The sequence below is a fragment of the Camelus ferus genome, chromosome 12 (genome assembly GCF_009834535.1).
Source record: "Camelus ferus isolate YT-003-E chromosome 12, BCGSAC_Cfer_1.0, whole genome shotgun sequence".
NCBI classification, from domain to species: Eukaryota; Metazoa; Chordata; class Mammalia; order Artiodactyla; family Camelidae; genus Camelus; species Camelus ferus.
The window spans coordinates 4,916,352-4,938,787 of record NC_045707.1 but is presented as its reverse complement, the minus strand read 5'-3'; the positions used below and the strand labels follow the sequence as shown (position 1 = coordinate 4,938,787).

Here is a 22,436-nt window from a genome sequence, read left to right as displayed (position 1 = left end):
GGTGGGCAGGTGGCCCAGAGCTGACAGGACTTCCAAGCTGCCCTGTGCAGGAAAGCCTCATCTCCACAGCCTGAACGACACCTTGCTTGCTGGTCTCTGGAGTCCTCAGGCTGCAAACATGTCCTCAGGAGGCCACAGTCTGTAGTCACAGCAGACTTCTCTCAGCGATGAGAGCTACCTCAGGCGGCTGGAGACAGGACAGGGTCTGCAGTGACAAATCAGGCCAGAGGATGGGCTTCCAGACCCCCACCTTTGATGGGTCACAGCCTGGAGGGACAGGGAAGGTCCCCGGGCTGGGAGCTGACCCACACGTCCACCCCCGCCCTCCCAGCTGCGCAGTAAGAGCTGTGTCCTTAGCCCGCCGGCCAGCGAGGATGCCGTGTGGTGACACAGTGTGGCGAACGTGCTACAGGCAAGCGTATTCCACCCGGTTGTGATGTTGACTTCATGTGTCAACCTGGCTGGGCTGTGGTGTCAAACGCTATCTGACGTCACTCTGAAGGTACCTTGTGGGTGTGATTAACATTTATGATCCGTTGACTTTGAGTGAAGGAGGGCGCCCTGCCCTCCGTGCGGTGGGCAGGCCAATCAGTCTGGCTTAAGAGCGAAAAACAGGCTTTCCAGAGAAAAAGGGGCCGTGTCTCAAGAAGAACATAGGGGTTCTGCCTGAGTCTCCAGCCTGCCCTACGGATTTGGGATTTGCCAGCCCCCACAGGCATGTGGGCTGATTTCTTAAACTAAGCCTCACCATTCCCTTCTCTCTCTCCAACCTGCCGCTCAGCCTCCTCGACCAAACCACGGCCTTGAGAGCTTCCTGTGCACCCAGCACGGCGGGGCCGCCCAGTCTCTCCGCTCCTGCGCGGTCTCAGGGGACTCAGACTCACATAGGACACCCACCCTGACACATCCCAGGGCACAGGGCCAGAGGGGATGGCCTCGGGAGCCCAGAGGAGGGCGTGGCTGATCCCAGGTGGAGGTTCAGGGAAAGTGGCCCAGTCCGGGAAAAGCCTCGAGAGACAGGCTGAGGATTCTGCCCTTTGTTCTGGAATGTTGTCTCTGCCCCCTACTCCCATCCTGGGCCTGACTCCCACCCACTAAAATAAAATGTCGGAGCTGACCTCACGCCCAGAAGAGCTGCAGGGACGGGAGGTGGTGAGGGCAGGGGCACCCGGCCCGGCCTCGCTCCAGGAAGAGCCTGGCTGGCAGAGGAGCCCGCTCGGCTGCACGGGGGCTGCAAACCCACCTCGGGAAATGGAGTCCCCGGACTGTGCCCACTCTGCATTAACTCCGTGGCCGCAGGGGGGGCAGGCCCTTGGGAAAAGAAGTTCCACTTAAAAGGCCATCATCTACTCTCCTCCCGTCCCGTTCTCCAGACGTCATAAATTCCAGAGGGAAGCGGGGCCCGCGCTGGGGGCTGAGGTCACGGCCCCGCTCCATCCATTGCTGCAGAAGAAGGACCCCTGGGAATGGGGTGCAAAGGGCGACCGGTGGCCCAGGGCATCCTTGTCAAAGCCCCTCATTTCCCACAGCCCTATCCAGCCCTCTGACCACGATAGGTCACTGCCCTGCACTCCAGAGAAAAATTGCTTCTTCTTCTGCACTGCCCTCCTCCAGTCACCCCACCTGAGAGTTGAGCCTCTGGGGTTTTAGGGTTAAAGAGCAGTGGGGAAGCTGTGAGCACAGGAGAGCCCAGTAATTAGCTGCTGAGAATACTCAGAAGCCCACATCCATCTGGGCAGGACAGCCTTTTCACTCACATCTTAAACCCTGTGGAGCCAGCCGGAAATAACACAGACCGCAGTATTGGCTGGTCCGGCCAGGGTCCTGGCGCTGCCCCCGACTGGTGGTGGGCCCAGGACTGGTCACTCATCTCTCTGAGCCTCCATCTCCTTGTCCACAGAAGTGGGAATAAGAATCCCCACTTCACCAGGCTGAGCTGCGGGTGAAAGGCCGCACTGGACGTGCTCAACCAGCAGCCGTCCCTCTGCGCCCAGGCCCCCAGTCCCACCTCTCGTCCCTCCCTCTATCCTGCCCGCAGAAGCTTGTTGGGACATGGGACCTGGAACAACTAACACAATTTGGGGGGTGTGAGGGTTTGAGGGGGTCAGAGAAGGTGCCTCAAGTGACCAGGAGGGATTTCATGTGGAGCGGGGCGTGGGCAAAGCCCCAGGCATGAGAGTCCTGAGCTGTTCCCTCTCTTCCTTCTCCCAACTGCACAAAACACGGCCCTCACAAGCATTTGAGGGCTGTTTCCTGGGCCCCTTGATACTTTCAGAAGCAGGGGCTCGGAGGCGTCCTCTCAGGCCTGGGCTGCGGGTGGACTGAGCAGCCTCCTTCCTCATGAAGGGAAGGACTGGGTGAGGGCCCCATGGAGCCCAGGGGCCAGGAGGCGTCCTGACCTCCACAAGTCATGTCCCGTGCAGGATCCAACCACGCAGGAGGCCCCAGGGACCCCCAGCTGGGCCCAGGTGCTGCAAAGGAAAGGAGGCCAGCCTCTCAGGGAGGACAAGCCCAGAAGGGGACGCACCTCCCTGTCCCGAGCCACCTCCCGTGTGCCAACCCTGGTGGAGGAAGCAGGGCCACAGAGGTGAAGTTCACACACTGGAGGGTCTCAGTGCTTTCCCGCCACTTCTCGCAGCTAAAACACGGAGTCTGTGCGGAGCCGCCCTCAAGAAATGTAGCCACTGTTACCTGATCTATTCACTCGACAGTTTGCATCTCCACTTCAGAGGCTGGAAAACTGAGGCACAGAGGGACATGACACCCCTAGACTGATGCAGCTCAACCCTTCTGAGCACTCGAACCCAGGGAACTTCCAGGTCTGCTGCTCCCTGGCTTCATGACCTTGATTAAGTGAGTCCCCTGGACTCAGTGTCCTCATCGGTAAACTGGGAACCATCACCTCTTCCTGTGCACTGGCCCCAAGGATGAAATGAGATAACACATGTGCAAGAGCCTCATCAGGTGCCTAATATAATAAACCTTGATTAGAATTACTATCCAGACCTCAATGCTTTTATTCTAATTTTCTCCCATTAAGCACTCTGTATTTGCTAAATGAGTGATTTTTTTCAACATTTTATTATGAGAATTTCAAACACACAGCAAAGTTGAAAGAATTTTTAGGAACACTCATATGCTATTAGCAGTAGAATTCTCCCATTGACATTTCATAATACTTGCCTTATCAAATCCATCCATCAATCCATCTTATTTTTTGATGCATCTTGAAGTAAATCGATGACATCAGTCCAATTCCCCTTAAACACATCAGCATTTACTGTTTTGGAGGTGATATTTACATACAATGAAATGCATGAAACTTGATAGTCATTTGCTGAACTTTGAAAAATGCATATAAATGTGTAACACAAACTACTGTCAGAATAAAGGATGTTAATATCATCCCAAAAAGTTTCCTCATGCCTCTTTTCAGGCAGTCCTGCCCCTACTCCCAGGACGCAAACACTGTTCTGATTTTCTTCCACCATAGGTTAATCTTCCTATTGTAGAATTTCACAAAATACAGGACATGGCTTCGAAACGCAGTATAGTATGTACTTGTATCAGTTATCTGTGGCTGCATAACAAATTACCCCAAAATCTAGCAGCTTGAAACAACAACGCCTGTGACTTCACAGTTTCTATCATCTGGGAACCAGGACATGGCTTAACTGGACCCTCCAGCTTGTGGGGTCCCCTAAGGCTGCAATCTACATGCTGGCTGGGGCTGCAGTCTCATCTCCAGGTTCGACCGAGGGAGGTCTGCTTCCAAGCTCACCTGAGTGGGTGCCAAGCTTCACCTGAGTGGGTGTCAGCAGAATCAGTGCAGTGGGGGTTGTTGGACTTGGGGCCCAGTCCTCCCTGGATGTTGGCCTTAGGGAACCTTCTTCCAGTCCCTTGTCATGTGGGCCTCAAGTAGACGTGGCAGCTGGTTTCCATCAGAGCAAGTAGGTGAGGGGGCAAGAGAAGGTGAGCATGATGGAAACCAGAGACTTTTTGCTGCCTGCTCTCAGAAGTGACATCCCATCATTTTTGCCACATTTTGTTCATTAGAAGGAAGTCAGTAGGTCCAGTCTACACTCAAGGGGAGGGGACTCTACAAGGGCCTGGATACCAGGAGGCAGGATCACTGAGAAGCATTTGACAAGCTGCCATGCCAGCACTGAGGCGAGACCCCGAGGGACAGTCCTCCTGGCCGCTCTCTCTCTCCAAATGCCCCTCTGGCTTCGGGGGATGACCACCGTGACAGTGCTTATCTCCCTTGGCTTGGCCTCCTGGGTGGGAAGATGCCCCTCCCTGTGATTGCAGGGGGCCTGGGCCCTGGCCCAAAGCTGACTGGGGCCCTGAGGTCCTGACCTTTGCTCTCCCATCCTCCCAAGAAGGAATGTCTTGTGGGGACACCCCATTCGGGGAGCATGCAGCGCTGGGTGTTCTGGGGTGGGGGTGAGAAGCTTCCCCCAGGTCTGCGTTTAGCTGACGAGTTCTGGTGCGGCCTTTCCTCAGGGAGAGTGCTGGCCACATGCAGCACCAGCACAGCAGGCTGTCCCCTGTTTTGCCCAAGAAGTGTGACCCTGGGCCATGGTCACTCAGGGGGCAGGACAGAGACCCTGACCTGAATGCCCTTCCCTACTCCCAAGATACCAGCAGCAGGAGTGCATGCAAAATGCACCGTATGAGGAGAAGGGAGCACAGAATCAGGTCCAGGCTGTGACTCAACCCTCAACCACATGGAAACCACGGCACCCTCCCTCTGGGGCTGTGAGCGCAGAGGGCCCGGGATGGGGGCTTGGCCTGCGATGTGCTTTCTGTTATTGTAAATATGACTGGGAAATGGCCAGAAAATCAGCAGAGAACCAGAGATGGAGGGAGATAGGCTGAGGCAGAGAGACAGAGATGGAAGAAGAGATGGACAGAGAGAGACAGACGGACAGAGACACAGAGAGAGATGGAGAGGGAAGGAGTGAGCGGCAGAGAAGACAGAGGGACGAGGATGTGAGGCTGGAAGTTGAAAGCTAACGGGCTGAAATGGAATGAACCGGGTGTTGGTACAGCACCCAGGGGAACCTTCCCGCGCCCCACATCTCCCAGGGGAAATTCAAAAGCCTCATCCTTGAGGTGCTTGCATCTGGATCAAAGATAAGGTGACCTGAGGAGCCACCAGGCTGGCCCAGGTGGGACACAGGGTCCCCAGGCAGCTGGGCGGGAGAGCAGACAAGACCCCCTGGTGGGGGGCACAGCCGGGTAGGCACTGCAAACGCACACACGACGGACAGATGGACGTGTCAGTGCAACAGGTGTGGAAGGAGGCATCTCGGCCCAGGAGCTCAGAGAGGCTAGAGATGCTACTTCTGTGTTCTTGGGGGCCATCCCTACCCAGGGGTTTGCCTCCACATTGTCTGGGCCTTTGAGATGGATGGATCCCCTCCCCTGAGCCTGTGGGCCACAAGGGCTTGAGCCCTTAGACTATGGCCCTTGACTCCTTCCAGTAGCCCTGGGGGCTTTGGTGGGCCAGGAGCTCCACACGTCCACCCCTCTTGGGGTCAGACCCCAGTCCCGCCTGGAGCAGAGCTCAGGACCCTCGGCTGTGGGAGCTGGGCAGCCCCACCCTCCCCTCCCTGCCTCCTGCCCCCTCCCCACACTCTCCAAGTTCTCCTTTGGGTTTTGGAAGAACAAGTGAGGAAGTCTTGAGCAGCCCTGAGCTAAGCCACACACCTCCCCTGAGGCACGGAGGCAGGAGTGTGCTAAAAAGAGGAGAGGGAACAGGAAGGGGAAAGAGAGAGGCCAAAATCTACAGATAATATATCCAAATATTACTCTAAAAGTGAGATGTGGAGGTGGCAGTAAAATTGTTCAGCTGCTGTGGGAAACAGTGCAGCAGTTTCCAAAAAGAGTGTAACACAGAGTTACCATACGATGCAGAAATTCCACTCCTGGGTTTGTGCCCAAGAGAATGGAAAGATACGTGTGCAGCCACATTCACAGCTGCATGGTTCACAGCAGTCAAAGGTGGAGACAATCCAGGTGTCCAGCAGTGAATATACAAAATGCGGTGTATCCGTACAATGGAATATTATTCAGCCTTTAAAAAGGAAGGAAATTCTGACACAGATGAACCTCGAAGACATTATGCTCAGTGAAAGAAGCCAGTCACAGGAGGACAAGTACTTATGATGCCACTTGTACGAGCTACCTGGAGTAGAGACAGAAGTAGATGGTGGTTCCCAGGGGCTGGGAGGAGGGGAAGGGGAGTTGGGGCTTAATGGGCACAGTTTCCATGGGATAATGAAGAATTCTGGAGATGGATGGTGGTGATGGTTGCACAACACTGTGAATGTTTATGCCACTGAATTGTACATTTAAAAATGGTTAAAGTGGTAAATTATTTTAAAATATACATAAATATTTTACCACAATTAAAAAATGACTAACTGTTTTTTTAAGTGAAGAGCTGATAGTCTTCAGAGAGTGGGGACCACCTAGAGTTGCAGGAAGGTTTCTCAAGGCAGTGACACCCAAGGTGGGGCTTGAAGGCTGGGGAGCATCTATCAAGTGATAGGCCGGGAGGTGGTCGGGCTGTCACACTGGTCGGTGGGCAAGGACCAGAGCACCAGGCCTTGCTGGCCTCCATGCAGGGAGCCACAGAACAGGGTAGGGCAGGCAGAGGCCGGCTCAGAGGGCTCAGAGTGAGAACAGTTTGCAGGGGAGAGACTGGCGGGGAGATTGCCACCAGGGTGTGTACTCAGCTCTGCTGCTCAAGACCTGGGCAAGTCACCTCCACTCTCCGATAGGTGTGGCACGTTTAGCAAATAAGAATCTGAACTTCAGACAAACCACAGTTAACTTTATAGTGTAAGTAGGCCCAAAATATCGTGTGGGACCTGCATATGCTAAAAAATTATTTGTGGTTTATCTGAAATTCAAAGTTAACCATGCATCATGAACTTTTTCTGTCAGCCCTCCTCTCTGGGGGGTCACCGGTGCCTTTGCGTGGCTGTCTACCTCTTGTCCCCCAGGCCTTGCTGCAAACGACTCCTCCCCAGAGAGGCCTCTCTGACCCTCCAGGGTGGAAGGGTCTTCAGTCACTCTCTGCCTTGTCACCTGGCCCACAGCCTTCCCAGCACTTGCAGGCTCTAAAACAACTGCATCTGTGTGTCTGTTTGCTGTTTATTTTCTGTCTCTCACCCTGAGATGCAGGGACCTGTCGCTGCTGTACCCTAGGACACAGTAGGTGCTCAACAAATATCCACTGAAAGATGAAAGGGAGGGGCCACCAGGGAGAGGAATGAGAGGATGTGAGTAACGTGGGGGCGTTGTGCACTTGGTTTTGCCCACTGCACCCCTCCCACTGGTGACTTGTCCCTTCTCCTGTGAGGCTCAGGGCTGCCCAGGGGACACAGCTGCCCGGGTCTCGCCTGGATGTGGGGCCTGCTGGACTGCACTAGCCCAGCCCGGGCCTGCTGGCCACCCCTCCCACAGGACCAGCCTCCTGTCCACAGATTCCCATGGAAGCCCCGTTACCATGGCAACGGCAATCTGAGGTCACAGTGCTAGAAACCAGAGGACGCCGCCCTCCTGGAACGCCACCTCCGAGTCAGAATGTAATTTTCATTACAGCTATAATAGTGGTTTTGCATAATCGTACATATATTAATACCTAACATGCCAGTGTTTATTTTGTTAAAATTCATGAATTCAGGTCTAAATAAAAAGTGCTGATGGCTCAAGTTCTTCATTCTCTTAAAATGTTCTTGGTTTTTTTTTTTTAAGTCAGTCTCTCTCCTTGGCAGCAACTTGCTTTTAATCCATTAACGGGTAAGGGAGAGGAAAACAAAGCTTGGCCCTGCTCCCCAGGGGCCCAGGGTCCTCAGTGGGAGAGTAGGACGCTAGCTCCACGGCAGCCGTGAAGGGGCAGTGCGGGTCACAGTCACCCCTGGCTCCACCTCCTTGTGTGACACAGTGCACACCATGCCACCTCTCTGTTTCCTGCCATAGAGAAATGAGGGAAGAGCTTAGTTTGTCTTAAAAATTCCTTCTGCTTCCAAAACATAGACATGTAGCTGACATTTCCTGAGGCTTAGCCGGGCAGCAGGCTCTGGGCTGGGAAGAGGGACTATGGTCGCTGTCTTCCAACTGATTCACATGATGGGAACTCAGGAAACAGACAATGACATCAGGAGGAAGAGTTGGTGTGGAGGGAGAAGTTGAAGCTGTGGGACCAAGACATGGGTCAGTCAGGAAGGCTTCCTGGAAGAAGTGGCACTTGAGCTGAGACCTGAAGGGTTGGAGATAGCATGGGGTTGGCAGTGCATGGGTGGTCCACAGAGTGAGAGGCTGACGAGGCCTGGAAAGGGTGACAAGGACGGGCTTGGCTCCAAGTGTCCTCTGAGAACAAGGAGGCAGGGAGAGGCTGGGGGCTGGGAGGAAGGAGAGAGTCCCAGAAGGAGGGATGGTCCTACTGACAGTCGCCTCTAAAGGGCCCAGTGGGGTGAGCTGTGGGGACCACAGGTTGTGTCCCTGGGGGTCAGCAGGGAGACCTGGGAGGGGATGAAGATGTTTGGATGAGGAGGAGCTTGGGTTGGGGAGCGGGAGGGAAGTAAGCCTGAGGTGAGCCCATTCAGGCCCTGGATCCCTAGTGAGGGAGAGGTCGAGGCTAGGGCCCAGGTTTCCAGGTAGGGACAGGTGTTGGGGGACAATGATCTGCCCCAGCCATGCCAAGGCCTCGGTCAGTCCCTGAGGAAGGCAGAGAGCACATATGAGGGGGATGGGAGGCCCAGATGAGGCTGGTGGGAGGCCCTCTAGCCACCAGCTTGGCTATTCTGCTCCCACAGCCTGTTGACAACCCGGTGACCAGTCTCTGGACCTCTCTGGGCCCCTTGCCTCATCTGAAGGGCAGCAATGAGAGCGCCCTTCCCAGGGACAAAGCCACAGGGGGCTGAGCCCGAGGGGAGGCACCCCAGGTTTTGCTGCACACCCAGCCTTCACCCCCTCCTTCCAACAAGTGCACAACTGTTCTGCTTGGCAGTTTCTCCTGTTCCTGCTCTCAGGCCATGGTGCAGGTCACCTCCATCCCCAGATCCCAGAGTTCCGACCTGGCCAATCAGAGCATGGCATGTACCCCAGTAAACCGATGAGAGTCCATGAACTTTGCCAGATTGTCAGGGAGAGAAGCTCTCCTTTATCTGGGCATGGGCAGACAGGCCCGAAGCCTGAGCTGCTGGTGGCCACTAGGAGAGGAGAAAAGCAAACACAGAAGGGAGCAGGGCCAAGAGGTGAAGAGAAACTGCATTCTAGTGACATAGTTGGAGCCCTTGATCCAACTGTACCTGAAGCCTACATACCTCTGGGCTTTTTGCTACTTGAGCCACTAGGTTATTCCTTCTTGTTTCTCTCTTTCCTTCCTCCCTTACTTTCCTCTCTTCTGATTCTTTCTTTTATTCTTAAACTCATTTGAGTTGGGTTTTTGTCCTTTGCAGCCAAGAGTCCTGATAATATCCATAGTATGATTTCAGGAAACAGTGCCAAAGGTGAACAGACTGCTACTCCCTTGTGACCCTCTCACCCAGGTCCAGCATCCTATCTACAGAACCAGAGTGTGAGACCAGGTCTGCTTCCTCCTCAGCCCAGCAGGCCACAATACCCCAGCCATGAGGGGACCCTTCCATGAGTGTCTCTAGGTCCCAGACACCCCAGACACCACAACCTGGACAAGATGAACACATCACCACCCCACTGCCTGGGAAGCCCCTGCAGATCAACACCCGCCCCATTGGGGAAAGAACAGCACAGACACATGGAGAAATTCTGAAATAGGCTTCTGGGTTTTATTCAAAACAACACTGGTGGCGGCTGCCACTTGGTTTCTCTATCCCAGGCCATCTGGGCCAGCAGGTACCAGTGCCATCAGCAGCTAGGAGGGAAGTTTATTCACACCGTAGAAACTGTACAGTGACTGGGAGTGTGAAAGTCACGGCAGCAGGGCTGGGCCGAGGGCTTCCAGGAGGCGGCGGCCTCTGCCTCCTCCCCAGACCCCAGCTTGGCCCAGGTCTGCCAGGAACACTGATTATTGCACAAAGACAAAAAGAGTATGTGTATCTGGGCTAAACAGCAGCTTCTAAGACCCCAAGCCCTTACACAGCGCAGCAAAGGGGGCCAGAGGTGGCCCTGGAAACAGAAAGCTCCGGGGGGAGAATCTGGGGGGAAGACAGGCAGACAGGCTGATACTGTGCACATTTTGTCCTCCTTTAGGGGGCTGCCTGGTGCAGGAGAAGGCCAGGCAGGGGACAGGAAAAGGGTTTGGCGGGGGTAGGCCATGTCCTATCTGTCTTGGGTCCCTCTGTACAGGCCTTGAGGTGTCCACCAGCCACCACTCTGTAGAGGTCTGCAAACAGCTTGGGTCCAGCACCTGGGTCCCCACTCTCCCCAGGGCCAGGCCATGTGGGTTAGGGTAAGTTTGTGCTTTTGTGATGGGCAGGCCACAGGATCAGGGAGGGCAGAGGGGCCATTCCCCCAACCCTTAACCTTTTTGGCTTGTCCTGGCCAGCCAATCACAGCCTCCCTGGTCCTCCATCTCCTATTGCTCATAGGAACAAGACCATGCTCCTGGGATCACCATTTGAGACCCTCTGGGAACCAGCTCCATCTCTATCTCCACAACTCCCCAGGCAAAGCTCTCTTCTGTGCTCAGCTATTCCCACCTCCAGACACACCCTGCTCTGTTCAGCCCTTGCAAAATCATTCAGGCCAGTCCCTTTGCTTGGACCACACTTCCTATGTGTCTGCTTGTCCTGGGGTCACACAGTTCAGGGTAAAAGGATGGCTTTGTGCCAGACATGCCCAGGATGTGTTCCTGGCCCAGCCACTTACAACCGGTGACACCAGGATAGCCACTTCCCTGGTCTGTGCATGGAGCAGCAGTGCACACAGCTTAGGGCCGCTGTGCAGAGTAAACAGATGACACTCAAGCCCAGAAAATGGAAGCTGCTGACCAGTGTCAGACGCCATCCCATTGAACCCCAACCCACCCTCCATATGGTCCCCCCAGATCCCACTGGCCATCTTTTGGGCCCTTGCACACACATCACTCCAGGAACACGCTGCTGTGTGCAGCTTACGTGTGCTGTCTCGCTCCACCTGCGACTGCTCGGGGCGACATGGTGCAGGGAGGGCGGGCGAGGCAGAGCCAGGCAAGCTGCCTGTGCCCTCTTCTTCCCGCAGACAAGTGCCCCGGAGAAGAAACAATCAGCACAGCAGGGGAGCCCAGCGCAAGGCCCTCTGGAGCAGGCAGCTTGGAACGTGGGCCCAGCCTCCCCAGGGAGCCCAGGGGCCACTGGGGGTGGGAAGGAACATGACCCCTGGCCCAGCCCACCCCTCACCCTGGAGGTTGCCCTCCTGGGAGGAAGCACAGCATCTGGGCATCACCTTGTATGTCCTCACAGTGACCCCACCCTCTGCCCTTCTGCCTGTGAGGAGAGGGAGACTCCAGAGAGAGGCTCGGGGCAAATCCGGGTCTGACCTCCAAGTCTGCCCAGCTCCCCGCCCCAGCAGAGGCCTGCAGCTGGGCTGTGCTTTCTGAATCCACCTGCTGTGAAACGTGGAGTCGCTGTTTCACATTCTAGGAAATCAGTGCTGGCCTCCCACGGTGCCTCAGCCTCTGCTGCCCGGGCCCTGGGGGACCTTGGGGTGGCCCTTCACCTATCTGGCCGAGGTTCCCTCACATGTAAAGTGGGCCTGATAACCCTTTCCCGACCACTCACCAGCTCTTGGGAAAAGGCTTTGCAGGCCATGAAGCTTGTGTCCCTCATTACCTCCTCCCTTTGCACGGTGCCCAGGCCCCAGGGGTCTCTACGCCACCCCGAAAACACAAGGAGCCTGTCAAGCACACCACACCCCACCCCCACGTTCTTTAAGGTCAGGTTTTGGGAACAAGGACAAGGGCCCCTCAGCGGCACCCAGCTGAAGCCATTAAGAAGATCTCACATAGGCGAAGGGCCCGGTTATTGCTGAAGCACAAAGCCCTGACCTGCGGCCTTTCCCACTCCACGACCTCTGCGTGTCAGCAGACCCCACTACCACCACGCCCTCAGCCCTCTTCCTCAAACTGACTCCAAGTCCATTCACTCGCCTTGACCTAAGCAGTATGTCTGCAAAATCACGGATTCAATGTATTGGTTTTTTTCCTAATAAATACTGAAATAAATGCATAACTATTTAAATAAAAGATACCCATCTGTGAACCTATTTGGGAAGCACTGCAGCTTTGGGAAAGTGGCGGTGGGGGGAGGGAGGATGAAACAGAGACCCAGAGACAGGCAGCGGAGGAGGAGGGAGAATGTGGGTCTTCAGATGGGCATGTGAAGGTGCTGGGATCGGGGCTGGTCCCAGGGCCCAGGCAGGTACCCCCACCCCAGCTTTCAGTCCTGTCAGATCTCCTTTACCCTGAAATCCATGGGGGCGGGGGTGCGAGGCAGAATTGCTCAGGGGACAGTGGGTTGGGAGTAACCTCCTGAAACAGCTGTGGCTCAGGGTCCAGCTGGGGGTAAAAGGCAATAAGTAACCATGCCACTGACTGAAGCCCAGGAGCCCCCTGGACAGCTCGACCGGCCCAGAGCAGGCAGGTTCCCTTGACTTCCAAGCATCTCATCTGCTCAGTGCCCTCAGCCTTTCCTCTCTCGCCTGCAGCCTTGCTGCTCTCAGCCTCCTTGGGGCAAAGCCACTGGGGCTGGGACCTCACCTGAGGCCAAGCCCTCTGCCCAGCCATGGAGCCCTGCTCCACCCCGACCCCTGCCCTAAAAAATACAACTACTCACCCCTGGTTTTTCTAAGAAAGACATCTAACTGGTTGACTAAGAGAGTTTGTGTGCTCTGGGGCATCTACAAAAGACTGTTCACAACAACTAGACGGTCAGGAACAAGACAGACACCCCGACATGTGGAGGGGCGGGATCTTAGCAGCGTTTCTTCTTTAAAGGAAAAAAATGCACCCTGAATTCCACCTCTTCTTCTGGGCCAGTCTCCCCAGCCACAGGACCCTCAGAGACCTGAGAGCCCTCTCCAAGCTACGCTCAACCCTGGGGGAGACACCAGAAATCAAGGCTGCCAATGCCCCAGCAGGACCATCTGTCCTGGAGTGGGTCTGGCCTGGATCTCAAGCATCAGGCAAAAGCCCTGCCTGGGCTCTGACCCACACTCCCCAACTTTAGCACTTTCTGGAAGTCATAAGCTCTCAGTAAAAAAAATAAATATATATATATATGTCTGTCTCTCTCTATGTATATGCATATGTATATACTTATATGCACGGGCAGGACCACACTGGGCCATCTGAGCCTCGGGCACCGGGACCCTGCTCCACCCGCCCCGGCGGCGGCCTGGCGCTGGCCCGCGGCGCGGTGCCCAGGTCGTGGACAAAGTATTGCTGTCTGCCCCCTGGCTCCTGAGGTAAAGAAGGTGAGACGGGGCGGGCGGAGGGCGGCGGCGGTGGCGGCGGCGGCGTTGGGCCCGGCGGCCCTCATCTCTTCCCCTGGCTCGCCGCGTCTCCGAGCTGCGGTTCCCCCGGCGGCGGCTGCGGCTCCGGCGCCAAGGGGCCCCGGCTGGCGGCCGGCTCGGCCTGGCGCGGCGGGTCCTTGCAGCGATCGGCGGCCCAGGAGGGGCTGCGGGCCAGGCCGCGGGGCCGGGCGGCGGCGCGGGGGCGGCCCGGGGCGGCGGCCAGGCTGCTGGTGCTGCTGAACCGGCGGGCGGGTGGGAGCCCGGGCGGCGGGGGCGGCGGCCCGAAGAGGGAGGTGAGCGAGAGGCTGCTGAGGGTCTCCGAGTGCTCGCTGCCCGCGCCCCCGCCGCCCCCGCCGGCCTCGGCCGCCCACACCCTCCTCGTCCGAGGGGTCCATGGAATCGTGCTGGGTGCAGCCAGGGCTGGTGGAGCCCCCGCTGCTGTGGCTGCGCTGGTGCGCCCGCAGCCCGCGCAGGCTGAACAGGCCCCGGCCCCGCAGGCTCAGGCGGCGGCGGGCGGCGGGCGACAGGCCAGCGTGGGGCCCCGGGGTGGGCGCAGGCAGCCCCAGGGCGCGCCGCGGACTGTCGCTCATGGTCAGGCTATCCTCCAGCGTGGTCTGCAGGCTGCCTGCAGAGCTGCTGCGGCTGGCCTCCAGCGACATGTCGCTCCCTGTGGCCTATGGGGAAGCCACAGGGGATGGGGAGCTGCCCAGTGTCCCCCAGCCCCGCTGCTCCCGCAGCCCACCCTTCCCGGTGACACGCGGGCCCCTCCGGTCCCCCAGAAATTCACTCAGAACGCCTCCAGTATCCCACTGCTTCTCCCTCTGCCCCACCATCACCTGTCTGGGCTTCTGAGTGAACTTCAACTGAGCGCCCTGCCCCCACCCCACTCCCCTGTTCTCAGTGGGTAGCCAGCATCATCCTGCTCAGACCCAGGTCAGACCCTGGCCCCCAGCCCAAGAGGCTGGGGGCTCGCTGGGAGTGAGAGACCTTGGGCCCCAGCCCATCCCTCTGGGACCTCACTTCTTACCACCCTCTCCCTTACTCACATGGCTCCTTCTGCCCCCACGCCACTCCGCTACCCCACCCCAACCGATGCTCCAGCTGCTGCCTGGAAAGCTCTTCCCCACACCCACCTGCTTCACACTTCCCTGCCTTCCCTGCCCCTCGACCTGAGCTGCCAGCACCCTGCTCCCCCCACACCCCTTCCCTGGCAGGTCTCACTATCGGCTAGACTATACTTTTCATTCATTTATTTTGGTTTATCATGTCTCCTCCTGCACCCCCGCAACACAGGCACGAAACACTGAACTATAAACCCCGTGAGGCAGGGATTTTGTATCTTGCATAGCTACAGCCTGCTGCGTAGTTGAGGTCAGCAGTCACTGATGGAACACGTGACTGGAAAAGCCCTGGGCCTGGCCCTGCCTCCACTACACTGTGCGAGCTGGGGCAGCTCCTGCCTCTCCCAGAGACCTGGACTCCTGCCCACAAAACGGGGATGTCAGGTCTGCAGGACCTTCTGCTCTGTGCTCCACACCCTCTGGGTGCCTAGGTGGTGGCCCTGGCCAATCCACTCAGGTGGCCCTGCAAACCCATCCCCCAGACCCATCCTCCCCGCCTCTATCCCTAGTAATCACACCCAACCTCCTCGGTGCCGCCCCCCCACACCCTGCAAAGCATCCCAATGCCCCCTCCTCCCCATCCCCTCAAGTTAGAGTCCAAGGATCTTCCTTCAGGATCCCCTACCTGGGCTCCCCCAACACCCTACTGCCCCAAATGCCCTAGGACCTGGCTCTGCCCATTTAATCAGCCTGTAGTGCCACCTCCTTCCTCAAGTCTCAGCACCACCCCCTCACTTTCCCAAGTGCCCCCAGCATTGCTGTGCCTCGTGCCTTTGGTTGGGCCCATCCCCTCCCCTGCCCCTGGCCTTTAAGGCCCCACTCAGGAGTGACAGGAGTGCTCTCAGAGCCGGGAGATGCCATACCTGCCGGAGGAGGGTGCAGTTGACACTAGGTGACCGCAGGGATGCCCAGGAGCCCTGCAGGGCGATCTTGGGGAGGGTCCTGGCACCAGCGCCCTTCTCCTGCCCTTTCTGGCTGGCAGCCACAGCAGGGTGGAAGAACTCGGCTGGCATGGGCAGGAGCGGGCTGGAAGCATCCGTGGAGAAGGGGCTCTGGGGCGCTGCTGGGGGGAAGGAGAGGGGGCTGGGGAGCAGGCTCAGGCTGGTAGGCTCCTGGAGGGTGGGCTGGCAGGAAGGGACTACCTAACAAACTGGCTGCAAGACTGTGGGCAAGCCTTCCTCTCTGAGCCTCAGTGTCCCCGTTGTAAAAGCAAGAGAGAAATACTGAGCCTGCCTGTGTGACTCCTGGGAGGATGGGCACTGGTCAAAGGCAGTTTTTGGAGCCAAGCAGACCCAGACTCAAGGCCCCTTGGGCTCCTTCCTCTGTGAAATGGGGACCAGCTGCCTACCTCAAGGAGCGGAGGGAAGGCTGTAGGAGCCAGAGTCACTGAGGTGCTCCCAGTCCAGTGCACAGCAGCGCCCACTGTGATAGTCACCCCCTAGGTCCTGACACCCACAGGGCCCGGCCAGGCCTGGAGGCCCCTCCAGGACAGCTGGCAGGTGCGCTCTGCACTTGATGGCAGAGCAGACAGAGTGCTGGGGATCTGCGTGGTCTGCTCCACTGGGGATGGAGAGGGGCAAGGAGAGGGTGAGGGGAGAGTGGCAGAGGGGGCAGGTCAGGGTAGGGGCAGCAGCAACCTCTGCCTTCCAGGATGAAGATGAAAGCTTGAATGTCCACAGGTAGGGGCATTCCTAATCTATGTCGTTTTATTATTTAAGGAAAACACTAATGACTGGTCGACTAAAGAGGATGAAATTTCATCAGATCAGAATGGCTCTCGGGTCCTGTGCCCTGAATTTTGGTTCAGGATGTCTGGGGTCTTGGCACCTCAGCTGTCATGTCCAGTCCAGAGGCTATCAGCTCGAGTGAAGGTCCTCAGAAAAGTCAGCTCCAGTGAAGTGCTCAATGCCAGGCCTCCCTGGAGAGTACTTGGGGTGGGCTCAGGATCCTGGGGGTCCCTCTTCTGCTGAGCTCATCTCTCTGCCCTCCTCCCCAGCCAGTGCTATGAAACCAGATCCTGTCGCCCCTCAAGGGGACTAGAGGTGAATGTGAGCCCGAGGGATGGACGGGTCAACTTAGTCCTCTGTCCTTGTGCTCATAGCCTGGCCACAAGCCACCACAAACACAGGATGCTGAGGGCAGGGCATTGTACAAAAGGGCTATTGAGAACAATAAGCTTTCTGTTGTTCAACATGACCTTGTGTGAAGATCTGCAAGATAAACACCTTGCAAAATTCAACTCTAGAAAAACACTCCAATAATTAGGCAGCTATCCTGCTTGATGAGAGCTGTGTGTGCCAGCCTGTTTCCTTTTTCACCACAGCTCCTAGGAAACTCAGCATGAATCTTTCATTAGCCCAGATTTCTGGTATAATTATCATCTCATCTCTCTGTCATCTTTGGCTCCCGATCTTTCATTATTGTTATATTGGGCCTGAGATGCCTATCTTTTATTGTCAGTTACCCATCTGGTTCTTTCTGGACTCGACACAACAGTCTAGGCAAAAATATTAAGGGAAACACTCAGCCGGCTCCCTCTGAAGCCGACACCTGAGATCGAGGCTCCACCCTCACCTTGGCTGCTCTCATGTTTCAGCCAGGACCGGACAGGGTTGAACGGCATCGCCTCCATCTCGCACAGGAAGTTCTCTGGACTCGACGAGACAGCCATGTTGGACAAGGGGAAGAAGCATTCGCCGAGGTCCCCTACACGCATGGGCTCAGGTGGGTCTGGCTCACCCTTCAGGGAAAGGGAGGTGGAAGGGGCAGGATGGTGGAGTGAGTACAGAGGCTGAGACTCCCACAGCTGCCTTCATGGCCCTGCTACTCAGCCCTTAGCTTGGCTGCTCTCACTGCCTGGGGTGGCCTTCTTCTCGTCTCCTCCATCTGGCCAGCAATCATCATCTTCCAAAACCTGGGTGAAAGGGCTCCACCTCCAGGAAGCCCTCTCTGATGCCTCAGGCAGGTAAGTTTCCTGCTCTCTCCCCACCGAGATCCTTGAGGGTCTGCTTGTCTCTGTAGCCAAGTACCTGGTATAGACTCTGGGATAGGAAGATCCACTTCCCCCATCCCAGCCTTCCCAGAGCTGATGGAGGAGGGCCCTGGGGGACAGTGGTGCCAAACTCAGCCTGCCCCAGGGGTCAGGGAGACAGAGGTTGTCTTAGGGCAGGGCCACTGCATCCCAACCTCAGGCCAAGGGCTCCCTCTCACATTCCCCAGCTGGTGCAAGAACGACCTGGCCTGGAGGTCACTAGCTGGGCAGCAGACCTCCTCTGCCTGAGTCTGCAGAATCCACAAGGTGGTCCTTCCAGCCCTCCTGGCCTGCTCAGACTGAGTACATCGAGGGCAGAGGTTGAGGACCAGCCCTAGGGCTGGCTTCCCAGCTATGCCATTCCTGGTTGTGTGACAGGACAAGCCACCTCACTTCTCAGCTCTCATTTTCTCTGTGTGGATGGAGCCAAATCATCCCCACTGCACAGATCCGGGGGATGGACACACTGAGTGCCAGTCAAGTCTGGCACACAGCACATGTTTGCACCTGTTAGGACTGTCCCCTATCCTCTTCAGCTTCATAGCTCCCCTCCTTAAGGATAGCCTGCCAGGGATGACTCCCATTAAATGGATAAAAAATTATCCGAAGCCACAGTGAGTGACCAGTGCCACTTGGAGGCTGTGATTGGAGCCCTGGCTGGACTCGTTGCTGTGTGACTTTAGTTAAATGTCCACCTCTCTGTCCCCTGCCTTCATCTGACCAACAGGAGATGAGGGTCCAGCACACAGCAGGCATCCCTCAGACGGTGCCCTGGGAAGGAGCAGTATTCAGGCACGGCAGGCAGAGGCCAGGCTGTAAGGATGGGCCCGCTTGCCCTGGTGCCCTCCCGGGGTGCTCACCTTGCTGTCTCTGGGGCCGAGCTGGCAGGTTGCGGGGTCCTCCAGACTCAGGTCGTCACCCAGTAGGATGGACGAGGACTTGTCTGAATTCAGGGAGAAGGCCTCCGTCTCCGCCAGCTGCACCTGCAGGGAAAGGTGGCAGCCTCAGGTCACCCCTGGCACTGGGCTGGAGCAGGCTGGTCCTCCAGAAAGACATAGGACAGTGGTCAGAGCTCCACAGATCCACTGAGCATGGATGGCATGTCCCCCCTGTGCAGGGACTCAACCTGGGCAGGAGGTGGGAGATGACACAAGAGTGTCCCAGCCAGCGGGGTGCCAGGCCAGGGCTGGGCCAGAGGGCAGGCAAGTTGCCTCAGACTGTGAACTCCAAAGCTGACCTACTTGCCCCCAGACCAAGTGCCCTGCGAGGTTGGGCTGGGTCTGACTCATCTATGGGCCTGTGGAGGACCTTAGGGTATTTGAAGCCACCCCAGGCTGGGGGGCCGCTCAGGGGTTGGAGTACCCCTGGGGAGGAGCTTAGGGCCCCACGCTGCTGGGGAGAGGGCCTGCCTAAGCCTGCACAAGACAGGCCCGAGGCCACTGGATGCCTTGGGATGCTCATCTGGGAAACTCCACCTGGGAAGGTGGGGCTTAGTCCCCCGCTGGAGGCCAGGGCAGGAGCTCCTGGAGGAGGCTCTGGGGTGCTCAGGCCTTGAGTGCTGGGATGAACCCCTTTGTGTCACAGAAAAAGCAAACTGTACCAGAGGTGACACCTGGGCCTTCTGTTGGCACCAGCAGCCCGCCACCAAGGTGGGCAGCTGCCCTTTCTGAGCGCCCACTGTGTACAGGCACAGCACGGGGCCTCACAGCTCTCTGGGGCCTGACTGTGCAGACCTGTGCACACTGTGCAGACAGACAGGCCAGCTCAGGCTTGGGGAGACGGGTCTGCCACGGGCACAGGGGCCAGCATTGGCCAAGTCGGCCCAACCAGGTCCTCTGCCCAGCGCGAGCTCTCCCCTCTGGTTAGCCCCCCACCAGGTCTTCATGCCACGCTCCCTCCAGGGCTGCCGTTACCTCTTGCTTGTCGTGGTGACACTTCTCGCAGCTGGCCGGCGAGGAATAGTGGTGGAAGATGGAGCCAGACAGGTTGTCGATGATGGTCAGCTCCCCCTCCAAGGAGTCCTTGATGATTAAAGAGACGCTGTCCAGCCACAGGTTCTCCTAGGCGGACGAGGACGGGGTGGGGACAGGCGGGATTATCGGCCGGGTCCGGGGACGGCGGGGTGGGCGGGGCACAGCTGCCCTCCCGGTTCACTGTGCCCATGGCCTGGGCCCGACCCCTTCATCATAGGGTCGCCCCTTCAACACAGCTGAGCAGGGTGGGGCCCCAGACGACAGAGGTCTCTGCCCGAGGCCTTCTGGCCCAGGTGCCCTTCCAGCCCTGCGGGCCCGCCCTCGGTGACCCCGGTGCCCCCTCCAGCCCCCGCCCACCTGGGCTGGAGAATAGCAGCGTCGGCACAGGCGGCCCTCGGTGTCGCCCCCGCCACCCGCCCCTCCTGGCCCTTGGCCGGGCACAGGCGCCCCCGGGGAGCTGGCAGGTGGCCGCGGGCCAGGACCCAGGCTGTGGGCCATCTCCAGCTCGAGCTCGGCGTCCATCTCAGCGTCCTCCTGGGCCTCCTTGTTGCTGTCGTCCAGGTGCTTCATGAGCACGGCCACCACCACGTTGATGAGCACGAACTGGGCCGTGAGCACGAAGCTGACGAAGTACAGTGGCGACACGAACTGCAGGCTGCTCAGGCAGCTGCGCTCGTCGTGGGTGCAGTCCCGCAGCGTGTCCTGTGCCCGGCGGGGTGGGGAGGCAGGGTGAGGCCCGGAGGTCCCCGGGCACAGGCCTCATATCTGTCCTCCAGGAGCCCCTCCCTGCCCAGCCCAGCTAGACTGCAGGCCGGGGCCAGGGAGCCTGTGCTGGGTGATGGGCAGTGCGGCCAACGCCCGAGGGCCTGGCACCTGGAAGAGCAGTGCCTGGAGCCTCTGGCCCTGGGTGGAGCATCTGAGCACTGGTCCCGCAGCAGCATTTAGGGGCGAACAGAGAAGCTGTTCTGGCCTCAACTCCACCTTGCTGTGCTTCAGGGTCCCAGGCAGGTCCCTCTGCTTCTCTGTGCCCTGCAACCCCTCCCGTGGGCCTGGGAGTCCGTGACTGTCAGACCTGAAACCCAGCCTGACTCTCCCTCCCCAGCCCACCCTCGAGTACCTTCATGATCCCGTTCCAGTTGTCACCGGTGGAGACCTGGAAGAGCGTGAGGAAGGCCATGCCGAAGTTCTCGAAGGTGGCATGCCGGCTCATGCCCTCGCAGGGGTTCTCGTCGTTGCAGACTGGAAGGAAAGTGGGGTCAGCCCCACCCCAGGCACAGCCTGCCCTGCACTGCTGCCTCCTGGCCACATCTCAGAATCCCCACCACAACCTCAGGTGTGTGCGGACCATGCCCAGCCCACAGCTGGAGAAACTGAGGCCCAGGCAGGTGGTACACAAGCTGGGAGTCAAACTCAGGTAAGCCTGGCTCCTCCCCACACCCAGGTATCAATTCCTGCAAGAGAGAATGGGGTGGGTAAAGGCTGATGCTCAAGGGACCCTGTGTTCTGGAGCCAGCCCTGTGTAGGGCTGGGCTTGGCAGGAGCTGTGTTGCCCTCGGCCTGTGCCCTGGCCACTCTGCCTGCTGGGGCGCCACTGGCTCAGGACGGGCACCAGCAGGTGGAGCCGGAAGGGGCTTTCCCGAGAGGCTTCAGACGGCTGAGGGGGCTCCAAGCTGGGGGGTCCCCTGTACAGGCCTGGGTGTGCACTGGACTCAGACTAGCATCTCTCAAAAGCTCCTGTTCCACTGGGCAAGAGATGTGGATGGCTGAGGGTTACTCATCCATCCCACTGTGGGCCTGCAGAGGGGGCACCACCCCAACACAAAGACCTTGACATGACAGTTGGTGGGTAGGGGGGGTCTCAGGACTCCCTGCCCTACCAAAGCCCTCCTCCAGACCTGTTCCATGCACCCGCCCCTCTACAGGCCTTTTTCGGGCATCACTCACCCAGCTTCCCGAACAGTTCCACGCCCAGGGCAGCATAGATGAAGAAAAGCAGCATGAAGAGGAGGCCCAGGTTGCCCACCTGTGGGGACAGCAGGTGGGGATGGGGGGCCAGCAGGCTTCAGGCAAAGGGCCAGCCTGAGGGTCAGGGCAGCTGCAACATTTCACTCAGCTGTGTCCATGTCTGCCCCTGCGCACGACCTCCTGCAGGGCAGGGCAGGTCCAGCACGGGGCAAGGGAAAATAATAAAGCACCTGTGACGCCTTTACTGTCAGCAGCCCAGTTTCAAACACTCCATATTCGTTACTCCACACAATGGCCTACGAACTCTCTTTTACCCCCATTCTTCAGATGACCAGAAATTATGTACTAAGAGATGAAGTAACTTTCCCCGGGTCACACTGTTAGTAAGTGGAAGGACTGGGGTTCAAACCCAGCAAGCTGGCCCCAAGGTCCATGCACACAGTCACTACTCCATACACCTGTGTGTGGTTAGTACCATCCCATGGATGAATGGAGAGACTGAGTAAAGGAAGTTGTAGCAATAAGGCCACCTCCTCCATGAAGCCTGCCTGGATTCCTTTGGACAGACCGAGATGCAGTCTGACAGCGTGAGTGTAACCGGTGTGTCCCTGTCACTGTCTCTGCTGGTCTGGGAAGGCCTTGAGAGCAGGGACATGGCTGGATTAATTCAGATCTGCTTCCTCAGGCCAGCCTGGGCCCTGGCTATAGAGAGGAATGAACACAGGAATCATGCTAGACTGTGGGCCCCAGAAGCCTCCTGCAAACCCAGCCACCCCCGTCCCACAGCTCCTGTGGGAGAAAAGCATCCCAGATTCCAACCTATTTCAAATCCATCCGTAGACTGGAGACCGTCTTTAA

The 22,436-nt window shown here is 57.8% G+C and overlaps 1 protein-coding gene and 2 long non-coding RNA genes across 5 annotated transcripts in view; 2 read left to right on the top strand and 1 right to left on the bottom strand.

Moving 5' to 3' along the window:
• The first annotated feature begins 9,808 nt into the window (after window positions 1-9,808).
• LOC116667525 lies at window positions 9,809-19,654 on the top strand. Of its 3 annotated transcripts, none has more exons than XR_004324343.1 (3): window positions 9,809-13,449; window positions 17,206-17,333; window positions 19,507-19,616. It is a non-coding gene; the product is annotated as an uncharacterized LOC116667525 (long non-coding RNA). The 3 variants fall into 3 exon arrangements; XR_004324341.1 differs by lacking the exon at window positions 9,809-13,449 and adding an exon at window positions 16,309-16,977; XR_004324342.1 differs by lacking the exon at window positions 9,809-13,449 and adding an exon at window positions 16,312-16,977 and having other exon boundaries at window positions 19,542-19,654.
• Window positions 13,456-22,436, bottom strand: part of CACNA1I (calcium voltage-gated channel subunit alpha1 I) — a 107,183-nt gene continuing 98,202 nt past the window's right edge. The window contains 9 exon segments of the mRNA XM_032492291.1: window positions 13,456-13,852; window positions 13,854-14,162; window positions 15,473-15,669; window positions 17,184-17,349; window positions 18,501-18,623; window positions 19,554-19,700; window positions 19,971-20,315; window positions 20,731-20,852; window positions 21,558-21,636. Coding sequence (XP_032348182.1) covers window positions 13,511-13,852; window positions 13,854-14,162; window positions 15,473-15,669; window positions 17,184-17,349; window positions 18,501-18,623; window positions 19,554-19,700; window positions 19,971-20,315; window positions 20,731-20,852; window positions 21,558-21,636 — 1,830 coding nt within the window. The 3' untranslated portion in view covers window positions 13,456-13,510.
• Window positions 20,820-21,820, top strand: LOC116667526. The gene is made up of 2 exons (XR_004324344.1): window positions 20,820-21,027; window positions 21,536-21,820. It is a non-coding gene; the product is annotated as an uncharacterized LOC116667526 (long non-coding RNA).